The sequence below is a fragment of the Phascolarctos cinereus genome, unplaced genomic scaffold, assembly GCF_003287225.1.
Source record: "Phascolarctos cinereus isolate Bilbo 61053 unplaced genomic scaffold, phaCin_HiC Scaffold_5;HRSCAF=322, whole genome shotgun sequence".
Classification (NCBI taxonomy): domain Eukaryota; kingdom Metazoa; phylum Chordata; class Mammalia; order Diprotodontia; family Phascolarctidae; genus Phascolarctos; species Phascolarctos cinereus.
The window spans coordinates 450,432,871-450,459,102 of record NW_027555958.1 but is presented as its reverse complement, the minus strand read 5'-3'; the positions used below and the strand labels follow the sequence as shown (position 1 = coordinate 450,459,102).

The following is a 26,232-nucleotide window of genomic DNA, read 5'->3' as shown; positions in this document are numbered from 1 at the left end:
AAGAAAAGCAGAGACAGTTCCTGCCCTCAAGATGCTGACAGTCTTGTCAGGGAGACCACATAAACATATAAGTTTATGCAGAATAAATGTGCAAGGAATAAATATAAAATAAATATAAGGTATTTAAATACTGCGAAGGCAGGGAGGGATGAGGATATCAGGAAGGCAGGCAGGATAGCCAGCACAAAAGCCTGGAGATGGGAGATCCCATACCCTGTTGGAGAAGCCGTTTGCCTGGTATGTTTAACTTCCTCTTCCACTCATGGGATCTTGATTTACTCATCTGTACAATGGGTACACTAAGCCCTGTCTGTCTTCCTTCCCCCTAATGCTGTTGTGAGAAATATCTTCAGATCATGAATGGGAAAGTGCTTTGTCCCTATAAAGCCTTATGCAAGTAGGGTTTTTATTAGTGTTGCTGAGCAGAGAATGACAGAGCAAGGCCAGGATGGAAGATGGGGTGGGATATGGTGAGAATAGCTGTGGTGCACTGAGAGGTCCCTGAGGTGATCCAGAAGACTTGCAGCTGTAGAAATATGGGAAGATTGGAGCCTGGCAGGGTCTTAGAGACCATCCTAGCCAAGCCCTCCTTTTCTGTGTCCTGGACCCCTTGTCTAGGCAGTCTAGGGAAGCCTGGGGGCCTCTCGCCTGAATCACATTGCCCACATACATAAGGGAAGGAAATGTCCCTAACTTTCATTTAGTGAGTGTTAAAAATTTTCCTATCCAAGTACACAGGGCCCCTGAGATCTAGCCCAGGTGAAGACACCTGATCTAGGACAACCCACTCATTTTACAAACTAGGAACAGGAGAGCTGAGGTGGGATATGGAACAGGGCTTACGTAAGGTCACCCTAAGAATCTGTGGCTCCTTCCTCCTTCTACGGCCATTCCCTACCATCCCTTACCCTGGAGAGAGAATGTGGGGGCCCCATGCCCTGCTGGACTCCTCTGCCATCTTCTCAGGTTTAGTTTTTAGAATTAGCTGTGTGTGTGTGTGTGTGTGTGTGTGTGTGTGTGTGTCTTTGTTTCCTTTAATAAGAAATTGCTGCTCCTGCTGATGGGGGAGGGTACCTCTTACCCACTGCTTTTTGCCTTGGCTGGGGGGGGGTGGAGGAAGAGGGGGCTTCCTGAGAGAGCAATGACATTTCCATGAGGAGATCCCATTAAGCTCCCTTTAATGAACAGGATGTATGGGCAGATCTCTGGCTCTTAGCTTTCCTCCGGGAGCATCCAGTGAGGCTCGGCCAGTGCCTGTGCTAAGTAAGGAGCCTGCTGCTGGCCCACAGGCGATTATGCTGAGTAATTAAAATTAATACCACAACACCCGCTGTGCCCAGAGGTCACAGAGAACCCCCCAGAGCTGGTGGGACACACAGTGCAGAAAATCAGAATAAATGCCTAGACTCTTCTTGGGCTCTTGGTGTCCAGAGCAGCCTGGGAAAAGGGGGTTCGCCTTCTGCCTGGGACCGAGACTGCTCCGGGACCTCCAGAGGGACGGGATTTGTGATTTCAGTGGTATGGGGAAGTCCCAGATGAGGAAACTCCTTTTATCCAGGCAGATCAGCCCCCTTCTCTTAAGGCTACTTAATATACTTAGAGAGTTGTCCCGTGACTTGCCTAAGGTCACACAGCCGGTATATTTATTTGAGAGGTGAGCCCTGAATCCGGGTCTTCTTGGCCCTGACACAGGTTCTCTGTACACTACATATTACTGGGACCCTCGGCCCAGCTGTGGTTTCTTAGGTGGATGGGCATCTTCTGCGAACTAGCCTCCTGAGTTGGAGGAGGACTGGGCTCCCTGGGACAGCATTGACATTTCCTGCTTCACCTTCAGCCACATCCCTGAGGAGAGATCAGCCAGCTCCAGGCAACAGCAATGACCAGCAACTTTGGGGAACTTATCATGCTCATCCCATTTGGGGGCAAGGCAAAGTCCTGGCAAGAGAACAAGTGGGAGGAGAGCTGGGGCTTCACCTCAAGGCTCAGACCCCCAAGTGAGGGTCCTTTCTACTCTCTGACCCTCAGGCAGTCTCTCTGAGCAGCCAACACACATTGCTTCCAGCTCTGCTCCCCAGGACTCCATGGCTCACAGAATCGCCAGATCTCAGGACCAAGAAGGACCTTCAGAGCTGTCTAGAACAAACCTCTGGGGTTTGTTTTGTTTTGTTTTCCAATTTATTATTTATTTATGTTTAGCATTCATTTTCAAAAAATTTTGAGTTCAAAATTCTTTCCCTCCCTCCAACCCTCCCCCACCCATTGAGAAGGCAAGTAATACATATCAACTATTCGTGTGAAATCATGAAAAACACATTTCCATGTTAGTCATGTTGCAAAAATTAAAAAAGCAAGAAAAATGAAGAAGGCGGAAAAGAGAGTTCATCCAAGTCCTCTCTGGAGGTAGATAGCAGTTTTCAGCATGAGTCCTTTGCAATTGTCATGAATCATTGTCTTGATCAGAGTAGCTAAGTCACTCACAGTTGATCACTGTTAACAATATTGCTGTTACTATGTACAGCGTTCCCCTGGTTCTGCTCATTTCACTTTGCATCAGTTCACACAAGTCTTCCCAGGTTTTTTCTGAAAGCATCCGGCTTTTCATTTCTTATAGCACAATAGTATCATCACAATCACATACCACAATTTGTTTGGCTATTTCCCAATTGATGGGCATCCCTTCAATTTCCAATTTTTTGCCACTACAGAAAGAGCTGCCATAAATATTTTTGTACAAAGAGGTCCTTTTCCTTTGATCTCTTTGGGATACAAAGCTGGTAGTGGTATTTGTCCTGTCTTTGTCATTTTCCTTTTTCTTTCTGTCTTGTTAGCCAATCTGATAGGTGTGAAGTGGTACCTCAGAGTTGTTTTAATCTGCATCTCCCTAATCAGTAGTGATTTAGAGCATTTTATTGGTAGCTATTGGTAGCTTTGACTCCTTCTAGTTTATCCCTATTAGAGATGTGCTTGCTCTTTGTTTTAGATAGATAGATACTACTTACCATTTTAAGACGAGCTTCATTTATTCCTGTGCTTGCTAGTGTTTTTAATAGGAGGGTATTTTGTTAAAGACCTTTTCTTTATCTATTGAGATAGTCATGGTTTTTGTTGCCTTTGTTATTGATATAGTCAATTATGCTTATAGTTTTCCTAATATTGAACCAGCCCTGTCTTCCTGGTCCATATTTCAACTGATCATAGTGTATAATCTTGGTGATAAATTATTGCAATCTCTTTGCTAGTATTTTATTTAAAATTTTTGCACCAATATTGGTTAGGTATATTGATCCATAATTTTCTTTCTCTGTTTTTACTCTCCCTGGTGTATGTATCAAAACTATACTTGTGTTATAGAGGGAATTTGGTAGGACTCCTTTACCTGTTTTTTCAGATAGTTTACATAGTATTGGAATTAATTGTTCCTTAAATATTTGGTAATATTGTAAATTCATTGGGTGCTGGGGATTTTTTTTCTTAGGGAGCTCATTGATGGCTTGTTCAATTTCTTTTTCTAAGATAGGGTCTTTTAAGTATCCTATTTTTGTAAATATTCATCCATTTCACTTAGATTGTCAGTTTTATTGACATATAATTGGGCAAAATAGCTCCTAATTACTGCTTTCTTTCATTTCATTTTCACTGGTAGTACATTCACCTTTTTCTTTTTTTGTATTGGTCATTTGTTTATCTTCTTTCTTTTTTAAAAATCAAATGTACTAGTGGTTTATCTATTTTTTCCATAAAACTATCTCTTAGTTTTATTTATTTCAATGATTTTTAAAAATTTTTCAATTTTATTAATATCCTTTTTTGATTTTCAGAATTTCTGTTTTTGGTGTTTAATTGGGGATTTTTAATTTGTTTCTTTTCTGTTTTTTAATTGCATGCCTAATTCATTGATTTACTTTTTCTCTTTTTTTTATTGATGTGAGTATTTAGATATAAAATTTCCCCTAAGTACTACTTTGTCTGCATCCCACAAATTTTGGTTTATTGTCTAATTGTTGTCATTATCTTTAATGAAATTATTGAATGTTTCTATGATTTGTTCTTTGGCCCACTCATTCTTTAGGATTAGATTATTTAATTTCCAATTACTTGTAATCAATGCTTCCATGACCTTTGCTACATGTAGTTTTTATTGCTTTATGGTCTGAAAAGGATGCAATTTCACATTTTTGATTTTCTGCATTTGTTCATGAGGTTTGTATGCTCTAATACAATTTTTGTGAAGGCACCCTGTACAGTTGAGAAAAAGATATACTCTTTTCTATCCCCATTCAGTTTTCTCCAGAGGTCTATCATATCTAACTTTTCTAAAATTTTGTTCCTCTCCTTAACTTCTTTCTTATTTATTTTATGGTAATATGTCTATAGTTCTGAGAGGGGAAAGTTGAGATCCCCTGCTAGTATAGTTTTACTAGTCTTCCTGTAACTCATTTAACTTTTACTCTAAGAATTTGGATGCTCTGCCATTTGGTACACATATGTTTAGTGCTAAGATTACTTCATTGTCCGTGGTACCTTTTAGCAAAATGTAGCTTCCCTGTTTCTCTTTGAATTAGGTCTAGTTTTGCTTTTGCTTTGTCTGAGATCACAATTACTACCCCCCTTTTTTAAAGCATGCATAATAGATTCTCTCTCTATATGTCTCTCTGTTTCAAGTGTGTTTCTTGCAAACAACATATTGTTGGATTCTGTTTTCTAATCTCTGATACATGATTCTATTTTATGGGTAGTTCCCCCCATTCACATGTCCCATTCACAAACAGTTATGATTTCTAACTATGCATTTCCATCCTTCCTATTTTCTTCAGTTTAATATTCTCTCTCTACTTTGGCTCTGTCTCTCCTCAAGTCTGTTAACATCCCCTCCCTTTAATACCCCTCCTGCCTTTCTCTTATCCCCTTCTCTCCCTATTTCCTCCTTCTCTGTTGGGTAAGATTGCTTTTTATACCACACTGAGTTTGTATATATAGTCTCCCCCTTTTGAACCAGTTCTGATGAGAGTAAGGTTCAAGCATTGCCCACCACTCCTCCCCCGACTATTTTCCCCTCCACTCTAAAAGCTCCTCCTTGTGTGCCTCTTTTTTTGCAAAATATTTTTATCCATTCTTCTTCTCCCAGGGCATCCCTCTTTCTCCTTTTTTTTTTTTTAGATTATCCCAATATAATCAACTCACACTTACACCTTCTGTTTATGTAGACTCTTTCTAGCTGCCCTAATAATAATAAAATTCTTAGGAGTTGTATCTATCGTCTTCCCATGTAGGAATATAAACAAATTAACCTTACTGAGTCCCTTGTAGTTTCTCTTTCATGTTTACCTTTTCATGTTTCTCTTGTGTTTGAATGTCACATTTTCTTTTCAGCTCTGGTCTATTCATCAGAAATACTTGAAAGTCCTCTATTTCATTAAATCTCCATTCCTGCCCCCACCTCAAAGGATTATACTCAGTTTTTCTGGGTAGGTTATTCTTCATTGTAATCCTAGCTCATTTGTCTTCCAGAATATCATATCCCAAGCCCTCTGCTTCTTTAACATGGGAGTTGCTAAATTTTGTGTGTTCCTGATAGTGGCTTTATACTATTTGAATGGTTTCTTTCGGGTTGCTTGCAATATTTCCACCTTAACCTTGGAGTTATGGAATTTGGCTATAATATTCCTGGGAGTTTTCATTTTGGGACCTCTTTCAGGAGATGATTGGTAGATTCTTTCAATTTCTATTTTACCCTCAGGTTCTAGGATAACTGGGGCAGTTTTCCTTTATAATTTCATGGAATGTGATGTCCAGGCCCCCCCTTTTTTTTTTATCATAACTTTCAGGTAAGTCTAGTAGTTCTTAAATTATCTCTCTTCAATCTATTTTCCAAGTCCGTTGTTTTTCCAATTAGATGTTTCACATTTTTTTCTATTTTTTCATTCTTTTGACTTTGTTTTATTGTTTCTTGATGTCTCATGGAGCTGTTAACTTCTACTTTTCCAGTTTTAATTTTTAAAACATTATTTTCTTCAGTGAGCTTTTGTGCCACTTTTTCCATTTGGCCAGTTCTGCTTTTTTTTCAAGGGTCTCTTTTACCAAGCTCTGTTAATTCTCTTTTCATAATTTTCTCTCTTTTCCTCCTCCTTCTCTTTCTCCCAGAATTGCACACTAGTAAATGCCCGAGTTTGGATTTGAACTCAGGACCTCCTGACTCCAGGGCCAATTGCTCTGTCCACTGTGCCATCTAGCTGTCCCCCATGTTTCTTTTCCTAATTTTTCCTCTACCGCTCTTATCTCTTTCTTTAACTCTTCCAGGAATTTTTTGGGGGCTTGTGTCCAATTTGTATTTTTTCCTTGAGGTTTAGCTTGTGGCTATGTTCATGTTGTCTTCTTTTGAGTTTGTGTCTTGACCTTCCCCATCGCCATAGTAGCTTTTTGTACTCAGGTTCTTTTTTCCTTGTCGTTTGCTCATTTTCCTAGCCTATTTCTTGACTCTGAACTTCATATTGAAGTTGGGCTGTGCTCACCTGGGGGTGAGGAGGCACCGTCCCAACCTTCAGGCTTTTTCTTGCTGCTGTTTTCAGAGCTAATTCAGGGGGTCTGCAAGTTTTTGGTGCCTCCAAAATGCTGCAGTCCAGGGAGATGTGTGGTCACTGCTCTCCTGGTTTATGCTCTGGCCCTGCCCCCCTGCAGCCACAAGCACTAGGGCTCCTCTCTGCCCTGGAACCACAACCCAGAACTGTGTATGGGCAGTGGAGCTGCCAAATGGTGCCCAGTCCTGCAGCCAGGGGAGGAGCAGGAAGAAGGCAGTTCTGGTTTGACAGAGACAGGAATGAAACAGTCCTTGCCCTCAGGCAGCTTGCGTTTTCTTGGGAGACACTGTTCACCTAGCCAGGTAGAGCCAGGAGGTGTGGAGCTGGCTGGGGAGGGTATCTTTGGCCCGCATGCTTGTCGCTGCCCTTCTCTCCCTATGCCCTTGTACTCTGTTTTTGTTTTGTTGGTTTTTTGGGGGTTTTTTGGCTAGGCAGTGGGATTAAGTGACTTGCCCAGGGTCACACAGCTAGTGAGTGTTATGTGTCTGAGGCCAGATTTAAACTCAGGTCCTCCTGACTCCAAGGCCGGTGCTTTCTCCACTGCGCCACCTAGTTGTCCCAATGCCCTTGTACTCTGGAGCTTTAATCAACCACGCCTGAGCCAGCTCTGAGCTTGGTTTGTGGTGGTTGTCATTCTCCCAGGGAAAATATGCCATCCGCTGAGGTTCACTGGGCCTGCTCCTCTGCTGTTTTATGGAATTTTTAGTATATGAGAAATGTGAGTATGACTGCAGTACTACTGAGCTCCCACATAGGAAAACTCCTAATATTTAGGGAGCTGCCATAATTTAATTTATGTTTATCTGTAGAGAATCCTGGACTTCTGTATATTTGAGAGAAAATTCAGTAGACAGGAAATGTTTGGGGAAGAACACAATATCGTGTTTCTTATGGAACAGACAAGCAGCTTGGAAGTCGGGGAAAGAGCAGAGCTTTTTTCTTTTCTTTTCTTTCTTTCTTTTTTTTTTTTTTTGTACAAAATTCCCTCAGTCCTTGAAGAGATCGAATAAGGAGTAGGTTCAGCCTGAGCCTTCTGCTCAGAGGGCCTGCAGGGGCTGGTGCCTTCTTGCTCTCTCCTTTCTTAGTGGTAGCTGAGACCTCCCTTCTCTCTCTGCTTCCAGTCCCTCTCACTCTTTCCTTCATGTCCCCCTTCTCTCTCTCCTTGTAGTTCTTTCACACTCTTTCCATCCCTCCTCACTCTCTCCTTTCTCTCCTTACATCTCTTCTCCTTCTCTCCTTCCTGCCCCTCCTCGCTCTCCTTCTAGTCTCTCTCACTCTCTCCTTCCTGTCCCTTCTCTCCCTCCTTCCTGTCTCTCCTTCTCTCTCTCCCTTCAGTTCTTCCACACTCTTTCCATTCATCCTCACTCTCTCCTCCTGTCTCTCCTTTCACTTTGCCCTTTCTCTTTTTCTCCTCTGTTGACAATCAGCTGGGTGCAGCTGGGGACAGTCCACTCACTGCTGCTGCTGCTGCTCAGCTCCTGAGGTCCCTGCTCCTATCTCTCAGTCTGTCTCTCATAGACTAGCATGACACAAGTCCAACTTTGGGCTCAAAATCAACAGCGGCCTCAGACGATTCTCAGGATTGAGATGGAAATGCCTGGCCTTCTGAGCTGACAACTCCAAGATGCTTCTCATTTCTGCAGCCTGCACAGCAGAAGAATAGACCGAATAAATACAGAAATACTACTTGCTGGTTATGGAAGGGGATGCCAGGGGATAGGTTTTGTGCAGAAGGAGCTGCATGTTGAAGGCCCCCATGGGTGCCACGAAGTGGCAGTGAGGAGGGCCTGTGGGTTCAGCCCTGCACTTGAGGAAAATCCCTTTGGCAGCTCCAGGTCCCAGGACTCCAGAGCTGGTGCTTTCAGTGGTGACTGTACCATGGAGGCACCCATAGAGGAGGCCTCGTATGCCAATACACCATTGGACACATGGCAGGTTCCAAACAGTGGAGAGAAGATACAAGCGTGTCTTTGCATAGGAAGGTGATGTCAGTGCCAGAGATGAGGCTCTTGGGGGTGAGGAGAGGAGCAGCATTAAGCATGGGAAGGAGTTCACCTGCACTGGTAACCCTACTGTGATGGGCTTGGGAGCCCGGCCTCTAGCTCCCTCCCGGTCAGGACAAAGAAGGGTAAAGTTCCAGCTCCTGATGCCCTGGGAATGATGGGGCTGAATCATCAAACCCTCTTCCCAAGCCCCCATGCCACGTGCTTTGTGTTCTTGTAAATGGGCTGTTTATTTGTTATTTCTTCCAGAGTTTGGGACAGAATGGAGTTAATGAATGAATGAAATCATTGATTTAAACTGTTCTGCTATTAACATTCTCCCAGCACTTGCATGAGGATGAAAATATTAATACATCTGCAAGAGGCTTCCTTTGACATTCTAATGACTACATTAAACTTTCAGATATAGTAATGAAATTCTAATTGTTTTAGAGAAACAATTAAAACAAAAGATGATGAATAAATCCTTGGAAAGAGCCAGACAGGCTATTGGAGCAACCCAGAAAAGGAATGGGGAATTCTTTGGGGGAGGGGGAGCCCATAATGCTGTGAAAACTGGCCCATAATTACACACTTACCACCAGGTCAAAGAGCTCTCTGTTTGAGGTGACAGAACTGGAGGCTACAGGCTATAATGCAGGTGGGATGCTGTCATTCTAGGGAATGGGCTTGTTTAGCTGAGGGTGGTCCTGGCAGCTCAACATTAAGTTGGGGTTTTTTTGTTTGTTTGCTTGCTTTTTGTTTTTAATGAGTGGCATCATTAAAGACCTTGGTGGCCTGTTTAGTAGGTGACCAAAAGCTGAGAGGGATTGCTATGCTACTAGAAGCCAGAGTCAGGATCCCAAAAGATGTGTTCATATTATATTGCCTTAGGGCATTGTACTGCATCTAATAAGAGTGAAATTTAGCATCTTATACTTGGGTTCAAAAAAAACAACTTAACAAGTAAAAGTGTAGGAACCTTGGCTAGACAGGCATTTATCTGTAAAGGATCTGGGGGCTGTAGTAGACCACAAGCTCCACATGAGTCACAGGCCTTTTGTGACTGCCAAGAAAGCCAATGGGATCTTGAGTTTCATTGGGTGGATTTGAACAATGCACAGAGCTCATGGTTCTGCTGCCCTCCATTGTGGGCTCCATGATTTAGGAAATACAGTATATTCACTATCATTCAATTCAGCAAGTAATTATTAGGCACTTACTGTGTGTGGGGACTTGTATGTGATAAAAGCTATTAATAGTCATAATAATAACTAGCATCTAAAGAGTACTTTGGTTGGCAAAGCATTTTATAAGGATCTCATTTTATCCTCACAAGAACCCTAGGAGAATCTTAGCTGTTATTATCCCCATTTATTTTACAGGTAACTTAACTGAAGCAGAGGTTAAGTGACTTGCCCAGGGTCATAAAGCTGTGTTTGAGGCAGCATTTGAACCCAAGTCTTCCTGATTCCAATTCCATCTCTCCTTACCTTATGCAGTTCTGACTAAGGAATTTCTATTTTGTATAGAAGGCAGTAGGGAGTCACAGGAGGTTTCTGAGCAAGGGAGTGATGTGGGCAGAGTTTTCCATTAGAAAGTGAATTTTGGCAACTTTTTGGAAACCAGAGACAATTGAATCAGGGAGACCAAGTAGGAGCCCCTTAGAATGAGAGGTAGAGAGGTCTGAACTCCGGTGGTGGAGATGCAGGAGGGGAGAGCTGGTGATGGAAATGGGGAAAGTTGTAGAGGTGCCTGGGACAGGCCTTGGCCACTTGGGGTCTTCTAAGGAGGTATTTACCTGGAGCAGTTGTCTGGCAAGGCATGCCACTGAGTTAACCGATGGCTTGAGAAGTTGAGTCCCAGAGCATACCTGGATGCTTCCTCTGCAGACCCTGGCAGGCACCCGTCATTCACGTGAAGGAGGTGTACAGACCACCTATGCTTTTCTGAAAGCACACTGACAAGCTTCTTCTGCTTCCGGAGGAAATCGCGGACGCTGGTGTGCTTGCAAACCGCAGTACCCAGTTCCCTTGGACCTGATCTCCCAGGTATTTGTGCTCACCTCCGGACAGTTATTTTGTATTCACTATGAATGTATTTAGGTTACAGGTATCTGTGTACATCTTGTAGCATGCCCTCCCTCAGTAGAATGGAAGCTCCTTGGGGGCAGGAGCCATCTTTTGTTTTGTCTTCGTCTCCCTTCTGGCACGGGGAGGAGACATTTGGTGAATGCTTGTTGACTTGAAATGGGCATCAGATGTCAGGGCTGAGCCTGATTTTGGGACGAAGAACATAGAGCATCATTGCAGATTGATGTCTTTGAAGATGCTGTTACCTAGAGAGGGCAAGGAACCCTTCTGGAGCCACTAAGGTCATTCATTCCAGGTTGTCCAGTCCAGGGCTCCTCCCTCTTGTCTTTGACTGCCTACAACACATAACTGGTGACTGATTGGCTGACTCACTGATTGATGAGGGGGTCTGTGCCCACCCCCTCCTTTTCCCAGTCAAGATGTTCTGGCAGAGGTAGAGCAGAACCCCATCTCCCACACCTGTCAACGCCTGAATCCCCGTTGTTGGAGATTTCCCATCTTCCCCAGGAGGACTGAAGAAGGGGGGTAAAGGAGAGCGCTTGGGTGAAGCACCTCTGTGGGAGGTGACTGGCAGGATGGTGGTGTCGTGGTGTCAGGAAGGCAGGGATCCTCCCCCACAGCAGGGCTTGGCAGGACTTTCCCAGCTCCACGACTCTTCTCAGGTGATGGCAGCTTTGTCGAAGAGAGCACAGCATTAGTCACCCAGTTGAATGCTTTCCCTTCCTCTGATGACACAGACCCTTGAAATGGAGCAGCCTTGTGGTCTGGGTTTTTTCCCTCAATCTCATTCTCCCTCCCCCAGGAGATCAGTGTTGACAAGCAGAGATATCAGTTGCTCAGAAATTCGTAGTCGTGGTGCTGCCTGGTCCAACTTTCCCCTGTCCTCTGGGACCACACAGGGCAAGTGTAGACCGTGTCCCCCCAGACCGCCATCCTTCAGATGCATGAACTCTGCCGGGGTGGCCTCCTGGGCATCTTCTCTTCCCCAGCCTGATCATCGATCCCTGGCTTCTTCAACAACTGATAGATGAGCTTTGGCCTCCAGGCCATCCCCCCGAAGCCTCCCCACTCCCCTCCCAGTTCCCTTTGATGCGTCTTCCCTCCTTAGATTGTAAGCTCCTTGAGAACAGGGCTATCTACATGCTTGTGTTTGTGTCTCCAGAATTTAGCTCAGTGCCTAGCACATAGTAAGCAATTAATGAATTGTTCAGTCTGCTTACCTGCCCATCTGCTTATCCACCTCTCTGCTTCCCTCCCTTCCTTCTTCTCTCTCATTTCTCATTCTGTCCTTCTCTTTAATTCTCTCTCATTCTCTCTTTTTCCCTTTCTTTCCTCTTCACCTTGACTCAAAGTGCTATCCAGCTTATCACTGTCCCTCTCAGACTGTGGTGCACAGAACTGGGCACAGTTCTCCAGAAGGAATCTAACCCGAGCAGAAGGCAAAGTGACCTGCTTGCCCCACACCTTCTCGGCCACTCTCAGTTCAGCCCAGTATTGTAGTAGCCCTCTTGGGGCTGCCCACCACACTCCGGTCCTATGCTGAGCTTGCAGTCCACTAAAACCTCTAGGTCTTTTTCATAGGGATTGTTGCCTGGCCGTGCCTTCCCCACATTATGCTTGTGAAGTTGATGCTTTGAACTGGAATTAAAAAAAAAAAACAACTTTCAATTTACTGCTATTAATTGTGACCTTCTTTGGTCCAGGACACTATTTTAACCTGTTGGAATCTTTTTTGTATCTTGCCTCTGTCAGTCAGCCCAGGTATCCCTCCCTGTTTTGTGCATTATTGTAGCACTGAATTTTAATAGTCCAGTTCAAGCTTTTATTAGGCACCCACTCTATATTAGGCAGGCTCTATGCTGGGTGCTGAAGATGCAGAGACAAAAGGGACCCCCTTCCTGTCCCCAAGAGCTCACATTCTACTAAAGTGATACAGCATGGAGACAGATAAGTGGAGTGAACACACCAAGTAGCCTGAGCTTGTCCAAAGCATAGAGTTTATGACCCCAAAGTATAGACATGAAGTAAATACCACGTAAGTGGGGGCAGGGAGATCATTAACAATGTCTGGGGATCAGAAGAAACCTCAGGGAAGATGTCCTCCTTGAGCTGAGCCTTGATGGAGGTTAGGAATCAAGGAAGGAAGGGAGGGAGGAAGGCAGGGATAGAGGGAAGGGAGGAAGGAAAGAGGGAGAGAAGGATGGAAGGAAAAGAGGAGGAAAGGAAGGAAAGAAGGGAGGGAAGGAAAGAAGGGAAGAGGGTAGGGAGGAAGGAAAGAAGGAGGGAGGGAGGGAGCATTTGTTAAGCACTCGCTATGTGCAGAGCCCTGTGCTGGGTACTATAGATACAAACAGAAAGGCTCGCAGGGAGCTCACATATCAATAGACAACACATGGAGGTGATTTCAGCTGCAGGTCAGATGGAAAGATCAGTGGTCTTTAGGGTACAATGAATAGGCCAGTGTATGTGGGGCATGGAGTTGGAGAGGAGGCAGCAAGGTCAGGCTAGAGATGGAGCTTAATGCCTGATCTTAGAGACAGTAGGGATCAACATAAGGTCCTTGGGCAGTGAGGGGACCCGATCTGACTTGTGCTTTAGGATGGATAAGAAGGCAGAGCCTGGAGTCAGGTAGACCAGTGAGGATGAGGATCCAGGTAAGGAATGTCAAGGCCTGAATGGCAGTGGAAAGGAGAGTGCTGACATCAGAGACATTGTGGAGGGAAAGTCAACAAGACTTAGCACCTGGCTGTGTGTGGCGATGGTGGGTTAGAGAGAAGTCAAGAAGAATTTGGAATCCATAATTTGGATTATGAATCTAACCAATAAGAAGGATGGTAGTGATCTGGGCAAAAATAGAGAACAATTGGAGAAGGAGAGACTTTAGGGGAAAGCATGTTTTTTTTTGTTTTGGGTGTGGGTGATTTAGGTGTAGATGTCCAGTAGACAGTTGGAGATATGGGACCAGAGTTCAAGAGAGGTTGGGCTGGACGTCTAGATCTGGGAGTCATTTACACAGAGGTAGGTAATGAGAGAGAGAGAGAGAGAGAGAGAGAGAGAGAGAGAGAGAGAGAGAGAATAAAAAGAGAAGATAGAGCCTTAGGGGGCACCCACACTTCGGGGGTGGGAGATGGAGAATGATTCAGCAAAGTTGACTGAGAAAGAACAGTGAGTCAGAGAGGAAGGCCAGGAGAGAATATTGTGAAGGCCGAGGAAAGAGACCAATCCAGGAGGAGAAGGTGGCCAGTGATGTCACAGGCTGTAGAGAGGTCACAGACAACAGAGTCTGAGAGGAGATCATCAGATGTGGCAGTTACAAGATCGTTGGTGACATTGGAGAGGGCATCTTCTCTTGAGTGTGGGCTTGGAAGGCAGGTTGTGAGTAACTGAGAAGTGAGTAGCAAGGAAAGAAATGAAGGCATTGGGGAAATAGTTTTGTTTTGCTTTGTTACCTAGGAGAAAATGGGGCAGTGTGGTCTTCAGGGGAGGTCCTGCAGATGTCATTTTCCCCGTTCAATCAATCAGTTATGGGATCGTAGGATTCGGATCGGAAGGATCTCAGAGGTCATCTGGTCCAGCTTCCTCTTTTCACAGACAAGACCCCCGAGGTCCGGCGAGGTTAGGGGAATTGTCCGAAGTCCCGCGGCAGCAGATGGCAGCACTGAGTTTGAACTCCACCCTGGGCCCCTTCCTGCTACTCTGGGCTTCTTTCTGACAACCAGCAAGCGTTTACCAAGCATCCGCTCTGTGCCAGGCTGTGGGCTGGGTCCTGGGGATGCTCACTCGTAGGATTGTGACCTTAGTGCTCCAGCAGTTCCCTCCATCGTCTGTGACTGTTCCATGCCGAGGTGTCCACCCGGTGTGCTGCAGGCCTGCTCCCTGCTTTCTCTCGTTGTGGGGGTACCAGTGGAGCCCTCCGGCAGTCTGCTGTCGCCTCTGACCGGCCCACACGACCATACCGCATCCGGTCCCTCGATGATATCCGTGACTCCTGTCTTCCTCCTAGTCCTCCTTGGTTTGCTGTTGCAGCCCGCTCATACCCACCATGTGTCTGTCCAGGGCTTTCAGTGTTAGTTTCATCTTTGGCTCTTCAAAGTCACTGGTGTTCCACGTCTCACTGCCAGGCAGACACCGGGAAAGTGTCTGCATCAGAAAGATGGGCCCTTGCCTTCATGGGAAGCTTGGGGTCAGGAAAAGTGCTCTACCACTTACTGAAAGAACCCAGCCTGCTGCCCTCCTCCTTTGCAGTTCTGGGCACGTCCTTGCCCGTCTCTACATTATTCCTAGGTGAAGATATTATTGACCAAGCTCCATGGTGCAGATAAAAGATGCTTGCATTAGAGCGACATTCTGCTCTGCCAACTTAGATACTGGTTTTTTTGCACCTAACCAACAATGATCATGATGGGATCTTGTTTTTTCTACACCTCTCAATCAGTTGTGAGATGATGAAGATAAATCCATTGTTAAATAGTACTGAGACAGCCTACGTCCTCCCTACTGATGCCCTCATCCAGGATACCTGCAATTTGCATATACGTGACCCTCCTAAAGACTGTGTGTGGATGGGAAAAGAGGCGTACAGGTCACTAGCTGTCAGGATTCTCCTGGAGTCCTTTAGGACCACAGTAGCCTTGCTCCAGGGACCCTCTGGGTTAGTGGGATGGAGGTTGGCAGGGTAGCTGCCAAGCATAGACTAGAAGCATCTAATCCCATGTAGCAGCTTTTCCCATGTTTGCTCTTTATAATGCTGTTTCTGCATCTTCCGTCTGACTGTGGCGGTTCCACTGTCCTTAGCAGAGAAGGAAAATCCATTTTCCTCCGTTTTGGATTTCTCTCTTTTTTCATCCTTGAATGCCCTTGGGGTGACTCTGCTCAGGTGGGTCTTTTTGCCCAACTTTCTTTAGACTGGTTTACCCTCCACTGCTTCCCTCTGCTTTATGAGATGACCATGCTCATAATCATTCAGCATCCGTCTTAAGAACCTTAGGAAGACACATTTCCATTCTAACCTATAGTGTCCTTGGAAGCCATCTCTCTCTCTCTCTGTTTGCTGACTGAGGTGCTTTCTGGGCTATCTTCATCCCCTGGTTATAATTAATTTGCATTCATTTAACTTCTGGATGAAATTATTAGAGTCCATGGCAATGTCATTTCTGTTTTCCCTTTCCTAGTTTGAGTAGCTTGTTTAAATAATTCAGGGTTTCAGGGTTAAATCTTCTTAATCGCATGTCTTTTTTTCCTATTATATCATTAGATTATGTTACTATTGTATTGTTAATAGGTCTTTTCCCTCGTTACTCTTTACTTTTTGTTTATTATAAATTAGTCAAGTCCAGTGGTGATGAGCGTCTCTATGGTTAGCTAGGCCAGTCCTTGGAAGACAGAATCATTCTGTTGCCAGAGCCGTACTCTAAGCCTTTCCAACCTGAACAACAGGGCAGAGTCTGTGCTTCCATGGCATAACTTTCCAAGAACCCAGGGTCCCCTCCAGGACACAGTTGAGGACAGAATTAGCATCCACAATGAGACGTTGAAGGCAGAAGTTGGAAATACAAAGGTAAAAAATGAAACAATCCCCCTGTCAGGGGATGCAGCATGTACATATGTAAGCATATACATGATAAATAGGGGCAGAATAAATACAGAATTACTATAAGAAGATGCCCAAAATGTGACCTTATCATCTTGGAAATATTCCTCTTCGTAGGAATTCTTTGTCTTTAGCTCTTGGTGTGATCAGATTTATTATCACGCTAACTACCTGATGGTTCTTTTGAGTTCTCGTGGTTATTTTGGCTTTTTAAAAAATGAAGTTTATGTTACCATCTTGTTCCAAGTACCATTGTAATTTCTAAAAGGAAATGAGAGAGATTTTTATAGTTAGATTCCAGCTTTTAGATAAATATGCAACAGTTTGAGAGGGAAGACTTGCTCCTGGGAAGTTCAGAAAAGGCTTCATGTAGAAGATGGAACATGAGACTCATGAATCGTGATGGAAGACAGGATTCCGTGGAATGGAGGGGAGGGGGGAGAGCATTCCAGGCATGGGGGACAGGCCGTGCAGAGGCATGAGGGCCAGAGAGGGAGCACTGTGGGGGGGCAGAGAGAAGGTCCATTTGGCTAGAGCCTAGGGCAGTGACGGGGCATAATGTCAGAGATCAGCTAGGGCCACGTTGTGAAGACACTCTTCAGTGTTATCCTCAAGGCTGACCTTGGAATTCTAGCTGTGCTGTTGTGGAACACCTGAGCTGTGCCTGGGTTTGTACCTGTACTGACTCTGACACCAACCAGCCAGGTAGTCTTGTCCAAGTTCCCTCATCTGTAGGAATGCCATATTACAGTGGCCCCCTACTCAAAAAACTCCAGGGGCTCCCTTCTGCTTGGGGGATCTGTGTTTGGTGGCATGTTATTTAACCTTTTTATCAATGACCTGGGTAAAGAAATAGGTGGCAGGCTCACCAGATCCACAGATGGCCCCAGGCTGGGAGGGAGAGCAAACTCAGTGGAGAACAGAGTCAGGATCCCAAAGGGTCTTGGTAGGCCGGAAACTTGGCCTGAATCTGAGCTGGTGAAATTCAGTGGCGGTAAATGTAAACTTTTCCATTTGACTTTCAAGTATCAGTTTCACAAGTACAAGTTGGGGGAGGCACAGTTAAGCAGCAGTTTGCCTGAAAGATTCTGGGGGTTTGAGTAGACAGCAGCGCAGCGTGAGTCAGTAGTGTGATGGGGCAGCCAAGAAGACTAATGAGGACTTGGGCTGCGTGAAGAGAGACTTCGCATCCAGAAAGGAGGAGGTGAAAAAGCCTGCTGTCTTGTGCCCTGGTCTGGCCAGTTCTAGGTCTGAGTGCCACAGGAGGGCTTCCAGGGCGGGCAACCACGATGGGAAGGGGCTGTGTTCATGACACATGAGGATCATTTGGAGGAACTGGGCATGTTTAGCCACTCAGGGGCATGTGCTAGCCTTCCCAAAGAATTTGAAAGGCTGTCATAAGGAGAGGGCTTAGATGCTATTTTTTCCCATTTGGCCCCAAAACACAACATGTTAAGCCCTGGGTGGAAGTTCCAGAAAAGCTCAAAATGAATGGGGAAAATATCTGCTTCACAAGGAGTGTTGTCCAAAAGTGAAATGGACTCCTCACGAGGTAGTGGGCTCCCTGGAGACCTTCCAGCAGAGGCTAGGGTGCCCCGAGACGGAGGATTGGCCAAGGGGATCCTTATTCAGATACAGGTTGGGCTGATGCCTCCGACAGCCTTCCAGCCCCGAGGGTCTGTGATTCCCTGCTTCCTGGCCCTGTCAGACACTAGCTTCCCTGCCACGGCTGCTCCATCAGTTTTAAACCAAAATCCAGAGGGTTTGTTGAAGATAGAAATTCTCCCTGTGCACACATCCAAGCTAAAGACAGCTGACATGGAACAGCAAGGGGGGGGGGTTATGATTATGTAAATAATTTGATGGACTCAGCCAAGAGCAGCTGGTGATTGACACATGTAAGTGACCTTTGCCAAGGTGCCCTAAGCAGCATCTTGCCGCTACCGTCTTCCTTAATCCTCAGGTTTAGGGGAATGAGGGAAAAGATGTGTTTTCTTCTGAGCAGAAAAAGTATTCGTTTTGGATCTGTATTCCGTTCTTTACAAGCTCTGACATTCTACAGGTACAGTGGATAAAGCCCTGGTCTTGCAGTCAAGAAGATCTGAATTCAAATTCAGCCACAAATGCTTATTAGCCGTGTGACCCTGGGCAAGTGAATTAACCTCTCTCGGCCTCAGTTTCCTCATCTGTAAAATGGGGATAATAACAGCACATGCCTCACAAGGCTATTGTGTGGAGCAAAGGAGATAGTATTTACAAAGCTCTTTGCAAACCCTAAAGCTCTGTATACATGTAGCTGTTGTTATTCTTGTTTTTATAATGGGCATCCTCTTTTTGGCTTATTGGAAAACTTTCTAGTTGAAGGACCCTCCTGGGGCTCAGGAGATGGAATTTCAGAATCTCGGAGCTGGTCGGGACCCCAGAGGCACCTGCTCCAAAAGGACGCGAGGCTCCGCTTCTCTGCTGCGCCTCCAGCGGACCATCCCCAAATCTCTCTGCTTGCAGGCCTCTCCCCACGCCCCCAAGGCAGCCCCTTCCCCTTTTGGGCGGTTCAGCTTTGTAGGGAGCTTGTCTTTCCTTGAAGCCTCGACTTACCTTTTTGGGCTCAAAGTCAAGGGCCGGGATGACAATTTGCAAATTAAATAAGCAAGCTCTCTTTCTTTATCTGGGACATTGAGAAAAAGATTGCCCTGAACATTCTGAGGCATCCTACTAGAGACCTCCCTCCAAGGTGGTACCAACCCATTAATAGTAACTCACTTTTCTCAGCAACCCAGTGAGGCAGGAAGGTTATCTTCCCCCGATGAAGGGGTAAGGGACAAGGGCTGGACTTGCAATTTCATTGGTGAGGGGAACTCGTGGATGATGAAACCCCTCTTCCAGAGCCAGTAAGCACCTTCTCTACAACTTACAGCCTCAGGGAGCTGCCAGGCCACTGAGAACTTATGCTAACATTAAGGTTGGTTTGCTCAGGGTCATGTAGCCAGCATAAGTCAGAGGCAAGATTGGAACCCAGGTGTTCCTGACTCTGGGGCCACACTGCCTCTTACCTTCTTTTTACAGAAAGTCAAGTGACTTCCTCAAGGTCACACAGGTGGTAATGACCGGTTTGAGCTAGCCTATTTCCAGCATGTCGAGGTAAAGGGCAACAGCTCCCACGGGGAGAGCAGTCAACAAGCTTTATAGCCACACAAAAGGGCAGGAGGAGAACAGCTCAGCCACGGTGTTGGGCCTGGGTGACCGCAACGGGCAGCACCCAAGGGCAGGGGCAAGAGGCTGGGGAAGTCTCTTCACAGTGATTATGAAGCCCATCGTTCACCAGCTGCTGTGTTCGGAACCCAGAGGGCTCCTTGAGGGAAGTAAAGATGAGCAAGGCCGGGTCAAATTTATAAGAAAGCAAGTCATTCCCCATCTGATAAATGGTCAAAGGATAGGAACAGGCAGTTTTGAGACAAAGAAATCAAAGCTATTTATGGTCATATGAAAAAATGCTCTAAATCACTGTTGATCAGAGAAATGCAAATTAAAGCAAGTCTAAGGTACCACCTCATACCTATCAGATTGACCAACATGACAGAAGCAGAAAGTGTTGGATATTAGAGGGGATGTGAGAAAACTGGGGCACTAATGCAATGCTGGTGGAGTTGTGAACTGATCCAACCATCCTGGAGAACAATTTGGAACAATGCCCAAAGGGCTATGAAGATGTGCATACCCTTTGACCTAGTAATACCACTGCTAGATCTGTATCCCAAAAACATACAAAAAAAGGGAAAAGGACCTATTCGTACAAAAATATTTATAGCAGCTCTTTTTGTGGTGGCTAAGAAATTTTGGAAATTGAGGGGATGCCCATTAACTGGGGAATGGCTGAACAAGTTGTGGTATATGATTATGATGGCATATTAATTGTGCTATAAGAAATGATGAGGGGGCAGCTAGGTGGCACAGCGGATAGAGCACTGGCCCTGACCTCAGGAAGACCTGAGTTCAAATGCAGCCTCAGACCAAACACTTGACACTTACTAGCTATGTGGCCCTGGGCAAGTCATTTAACCCCAATTGCCTAAAAGAAAAAAGAAAGAAATGATGAGCAGGCTGATTTTAGAAAAACCTGGAAAGACTTACATGAACTGATGGATAGTGAAGGGAACAGAACCAGGAGAACGTTGTACACAGTGACAGCAGTATTGTTCATGAAGAATTGTGAATGACTTAGCTATTCTGGGCAATAAAATGATCCAAGACAATACAGAGAAAGAACTGATATTGATTAAATGCAGACTGAAATATGCTATTTTTCACTTTCTGTCTTTCATTTTTTTTCTTTTATTGAGTCTTCTTGTACAAAATGACTAATATGTAAATGTTTTACACAATTGCACATGTATGACCTATATCTGCCTACCGTCTCAGGGAGAGGAGAAGGGAGGGAGGGAGGGAGGGAGGTATAGAATTTGGAACTTGAAACTTTAAATAAAAATGTTTTAAAATGTTTAAAAAAGCAAGGTCTGGTCCCTACCCTCATGGGCTCCACAGAGCTCCCCATCTAGGGAGGGTTACGTGGGATTGGGGGGTAGGGTGGAGATGTGTGGGATGGATCCATGATTTCACCATTCCACCAGAACAGCCCACATTGTTTCTGTTTGTATCCCCAGCGCTGGACAGAGTCCATGGCACTTGGTAAGAGCTCAATAAATGCTTTTTCATTCTCTCACTCATAGTTTCCAGAGGATGGCACCCAGTGTTGAGGTCGCCTTCTTCCTTTCCTGCCCTATCATCTCCCTTGAAGCAGGGGCTCTTTCTTCCTTCTAAGTTCTGAGGTCGCTTCTGGCTTTGCCATTCCATATTCTGTGTTCTAGGATCCCCATTGGCCCTGCCATTGAGTGGTGGAGGGTTCACCTAGCTCCAACATCCTCTGTTCTAGTTCTGGAGTCCGTCCGAGCTCTGACATTTCGTGGTCTGTGTTCTGGGCAGAGTGTGGGCGGGGGAGCTCAGATCCCTGCCTCAGACGCGTGACGCTGTGTCCCTAGCTGTGTGATGCTGGGCACGCTCTTTCAGCCTCAGTTTCCTTAGCTGTAAAATGGTGATGATAGCAGCACTTGTGTCCCAGGGTTGTTGAGAAGGTTGCATGAGGTGATACATGCACCGGGCTTTCCCAGCCTTCCAGCCAACCTTGGGAGTGCTCTCTCTTCTTTGGGTTGTGGCAGCTGTTAAGGCCCGTTCCAGCTTTGACATCCCATGAGACTTGCTCAATGGCCCGGCTTCTCAGTCCCAAATCCATGCAGCAGTTTCCAACCTTTTCAGTTCTGAGTATTCCTTTGTAGTGTCAAATAATTCCTTGGACTCTTACGTGAAAGTGACTTCTCTGACAGCATAACGGTACGAGGCTAGTCTGAACTGGCAAATGCTTTTGAATGAGTTTGAATTTTACTCATCGAAAATGGCATCTATACACAAGTGAAAAAAGTAACACACACGTGTCACATATCTGTGTGTGTACAAGACGCATCATTCATTTGATTCCCCTAAGGTACGCTTGCTTATGTTTTACACCGAGTCAAGCTGAATGTTTTGTTAGAGCTAAATAATGATCAAACGGAGTGTTTGGTGTGTGTGGATTTGTGGGTCCCTTGTGGAATGACTCCCCAGGTTGGAGTCTGCTCTGTCTCAGTCCCTCCCTCAAACATCATGGGCTGTGTGTTCTAGGCCCTATCCACCTCTGACATTCCCTGTTCTCGATTCTAAAGCCCTTCGTGGTTCTGCCCTTTCCCCTTGTATGTTGTAAAGGGCCTCCCAGCTCTGGCACTCTGTGCTGTCTCTGCCAAGGTCTCTCTCCACTCGATATTCCATGCCCTGGGTCCCCTCCAGCTCTGACATCCCAAGCCTTGCTTTGTTCTGATGAGCTATGCCTCCATCTTTCCCTGGCTGCTCCATGAACGGTTTTCTGAGCCCAGGCCCTCCGTGTCATTTTCCTCGCTGCTCAGCCTGAACGAGAATTGGATATTCTCATACTTCTTGTTTTGTTACTTTCAGGCAACGACTGCCTCCGAAAAATGTGTACTATTACCGCTGCCCAGACCATCGCAAGAACTACGTGATGTCCTTTGCTTTCTGCTTTGACCGGGAAGATGACATTTATCAGTTTGCGTACTGCTACCCGTACACGTACACGCGATTCCAGCACTATCTCGACAGCCTGCAGAAAAGAGACATGGACTACTTCTTCCGGGAGCAGCTGGGATTAAGTGTGGTGAGTCTCCCAGGGCGGCTGGACTGCAAGGGCAGGAAGGCAGCGGTCACTGCCAGCAACCTTGAGAAGGGCACTGGCCTTTCGTCTACTCTGAGGTGGCCTGCAGATGGCCAAGAGAAGCAGAGGGGTCATGAACCTCTGTGTGGGTGTGTGATCTAGAATAATCTACTCCGCTGCAGTTATGGTGATGGTTCCTTGAGAAAGCTGGGAGAGAGAAAGGGAGAGGAGCGGGGGGGGGGGAGAGAGAGAGAGAGAGAGAGAGAGAGAGAGAGAGAGAGAGAGAGAGAGAGAGAGAGAGAGAGAGACAGAGAGACAGAGACAGAGACAGACAGAGAGAGAGAGAGAGAGAGAGGGAGACGGAGAGAGAGAGAGAGAGAGGGAGAGACAGAAACAGACAGACAGAGAGAGAGAGAGGAGAGAGAGAGAGAGAGAGAGAGAGAGAAGAGAGAGAGAGAGAGAGAGAGAGAGAGAGAGAGGGATACAGAGAGAGAGACAGAGAGAGACAGAGAGACAGAGAGACAGAGAGACAGAGAGAGACAGAGAGACAGAGAGAGAAAGAGAGAGGGGGAGAGGGAGAGAGAGACAGAGAGAGAGGAAGAGAGGGAGAGACAAAGACAGAGACAAAGAGGGGAAGAAGAGACAGAGAGAGAGGGAGAGAGAGAGAGGAAGAGAGGGAGACAGAGAGAGAGAGACAGAGAGAGACAGAGAGACAGAGAGAGACAGAGAGACAGAGAGAGAAAGAGAGAGGGGGAGAGGGAGAGAGAGACAGAGAGAGAGGAAGAGAGGGAGAGACAGAGACAGAGACAAAGAGGGGAAGAGAGACAGAGAGAGAGAGAGAGGGAGAGAGAGAGAGGAAGAGAGGGAGACAGAGAGGGGAAGAGAGAGAGAGAGAGAGAGAGAGAGAGAGAGAGAGAGAGAGAGAGAGAGAGAGAGAGAGAAGGAGGGAGGGAGGAAGGGAGGGAGGGAGAGACAGAGACAGAGACAGAGAGAGAGAGAGACAGAGAGAGACAGAGAGAGAGAGAGAGAGAGAGAGAGAGAGAGAGAGAGAGAGAGAGAGAGAGAAGAGAGAGAGAGCCAAATGGTATTTTGATTTACCTAAGATTCGTAGTCTGGAGTTTGGGGTGGAGACGTCTTGTTACTTGGGTAGCTTTTTCTAACGGGACCAAATTCCCTTGTGTTGGGTATACCTAGGAAATGTCTTATCCATCACACTGTGCTTTGCGCTCCCTGAGGTCTTAGGTACAGAGAACACATAAGGTCTGGGTAATGCGATTGCGTATCAAGGTCAGCGACATCAGGGTCCCCAACAATATTTTCTGTGCTCTTAATTATTGTCTTTGGTTGGCCTGTGGGACTCCGATATTGTCGGTGCGTCTGCAGGCTCACTTGTGGATATCAGTCGTGAGATTCCTATCCTTTGTTGTCCCAACCCATGCCAAGGGACCTAAAGAGCCATGTCGTTAAATGCTAGCGATGGGGTGGGAAATAGCTTATTGTGATAGAGTAGCATAAAGAACTACTGGTCTGCAGAAAAAGTTTATATCTGTCTAATAAACAGCATTGTCAAGGTGTATACAGCAGCTTTCTCATCCTGAAGATTCTCACTCACAGGAAGAGGCAGGGTTCTGAGCTGTGCCTTCATGTGTGCAGACTAGACCAGTCTGGAGCTGCTTCTCATCAGTGACCGTTGCCCCGGGACATGAACCTGGCACCCTGAGCACTGGTCCTGCTGGGAGTCCCCTTTCTCCCTGGGACACAGATCGAGAGGTCTGTTTCCCTCGGACCAATGGCAGAGACATGCTCTAGAAGAAGAGAGAGGCACAAACACATGCTCATACATGAGGGAGAAACAGAAAACAAAATAGAGGCAGCTCCTATGAGAGTTCCTACAATGGCAGAGTGCCATTAATATCTGAGAGACAGAGACAGAGAGAGACAGGGAACACAGAACGAAGGTAGGGTCTGAGAGTGCAGACAAGGGCCGAGTTCCATTCATATATGCAATGGTCCCATGCCATATACACCCAGAGATACTGCTTGTGGTGATAACTGCTGTGCATGGCTGGGAATGATCAGAACCCCCAGCAGAGGCGTCTGTATCATGCTGGTTTATCCGGGGGTCATCTTGCTGCTCCCAGGGAAGCTGACCCACAGCCGTGGCTTCAGCGAGTCCACCAGAGGGTCATGTATTGACTTTCCCCCTTCTGTGTAGCGCCCCTGTCGAAGGGCTCCATCAGGGCTGCCTCTGAGACCCTCACATCCACTCATTCAGCCATGAAGCACCTTCCCAAGGCACAGGTTGGACCATGCCACTCTCCTGATCACAATTTTTGTTTAATGAGAGAAATTAGAACATTTATTGCTTAAGTTACAATACAACTATAATGAACCTACTGATATTTATATTATGCATCAAGGTTTGTGAACCCACTTTACACGCATCGCCTTAATTGCTTCTCACAACTTAAACACATGTTCATTTTCCAGAACTTTCCAATGTCTTTGAAACTTCTGTTCTTTGACCTATATATAATAGTTCCCATATTAATGAATGGAATTCATTGAATTCTTGACTATAAATTACATGTAATCCACACAATATTTCTATTTTTACGTCTACAAAAGCCCCTCATTGTATCATGGAGGTCACCCTGGGTTCTTGAAGGTTTTGTTACTAGAGTTTTAAAAATTTAATCACAGAAATTCTTGAAGACCACCTACTAAGATGTAGAGGGGCTGTAGCCTTGTGTTAACAAAGGCGGTGCCCACATAAACAGAATCACATCCTTGAAGCACTGACGTCTGTTCGTGTTAAGCTCAACAAGTGACCAGTCGCCCATCCTCAATGGATTCATTGTATTTTCCTGAAACTTGCTATGTATCCATTAGAAAAGAAAAAAGCTCCTTTATTCCAAAGCTGATCACGACTCATCAGTGGCTCCCCATTTTCTAGAGGTCAAATGCAGATAGCTTGGCCTGGCATTTAAGGCTCTCAAGAGCTGCCCACCTTTCCAGTCCTGTTTTGTGGTACCCTGCTTCACAACATGGATGTTCCTCTGAACTCAGTCATCCATATCCTCTCTGCATACATCTTTTCTTCTGCTCTTTGGGTGCTCCCTCCCAATAGCTGCCATTTTCCCGGCTCTAGATCCTATAGGAATCCTTCCCCAAAGTGCTTTCCAACCCTGAGCTTCTGGGATTCCAGGATCTCTTCAGAAGGATGATTCTCCCAGCAGATTGTGGAGGAGGGATCAGAGGGTGTGGGGACCAAGTCCCTGTGGATAGCGAGGTGTCCTAGAGCTGTGTGGAGCCAGTGAGCTCAGAGACTGACCTTCTTGGAGGCATGGCCCCCCATCCTCATGATCCTGCTGAGCACCCTTTTTAGGGATGAACAGTTCTCACTTCCAAAGGAGCCTGACAAGTCTGTAATTAGTTAATCCCCCTTCTAATTTGGAGGCACAATAATTACAAGATGAGAGGGTAAACAAGCAAACAGCCAGCTTGGGGTAGGATGGGAAGGAGGCAGAGATGCAGGGGTTGGAACCAGACAGCTCCTTGTCGCCAGCTGTGGAAATGAAGAAACGTGTGCTCATCCCTCTCCCAGCCAGAAGCAGCGCCTGCAGGCCCTATGGGTACATTGCTTCCCCTGGGCCCTCGATAGTCAGGCCACAGCCTTCCTTTCCAACCTTGCTTTCCATTTCTCCCTGCCATGCCCTCAAAGTCCAGCCATGTTGGG

The 26,232-nt window shown here is 46.0% G+C and overlaps 1 protein-coding gene across 1 annotated transcript in view; it reads left to right on the top strand.

Moving 5' to 3' along the window:
• AGBL4 (AGBL carboxypeptidase 4) overlaps positions 1–26,232 on the top strand; it is a 900,343-nt gene that overhangs the window by 550,693 nt on the left and 323,418 nt on the right. Inside the window, exon 5 of the mRNA XM_020987710.2 lies at positions 22,280–22,496. Within this exon, the coding sequence (XP_020843369.1) occupies positions 22,280–22,496 (217 nt within the window). The remainder of the gene's footprint in view (positions 1–22,279; positions 22,497–26,232) is intronic.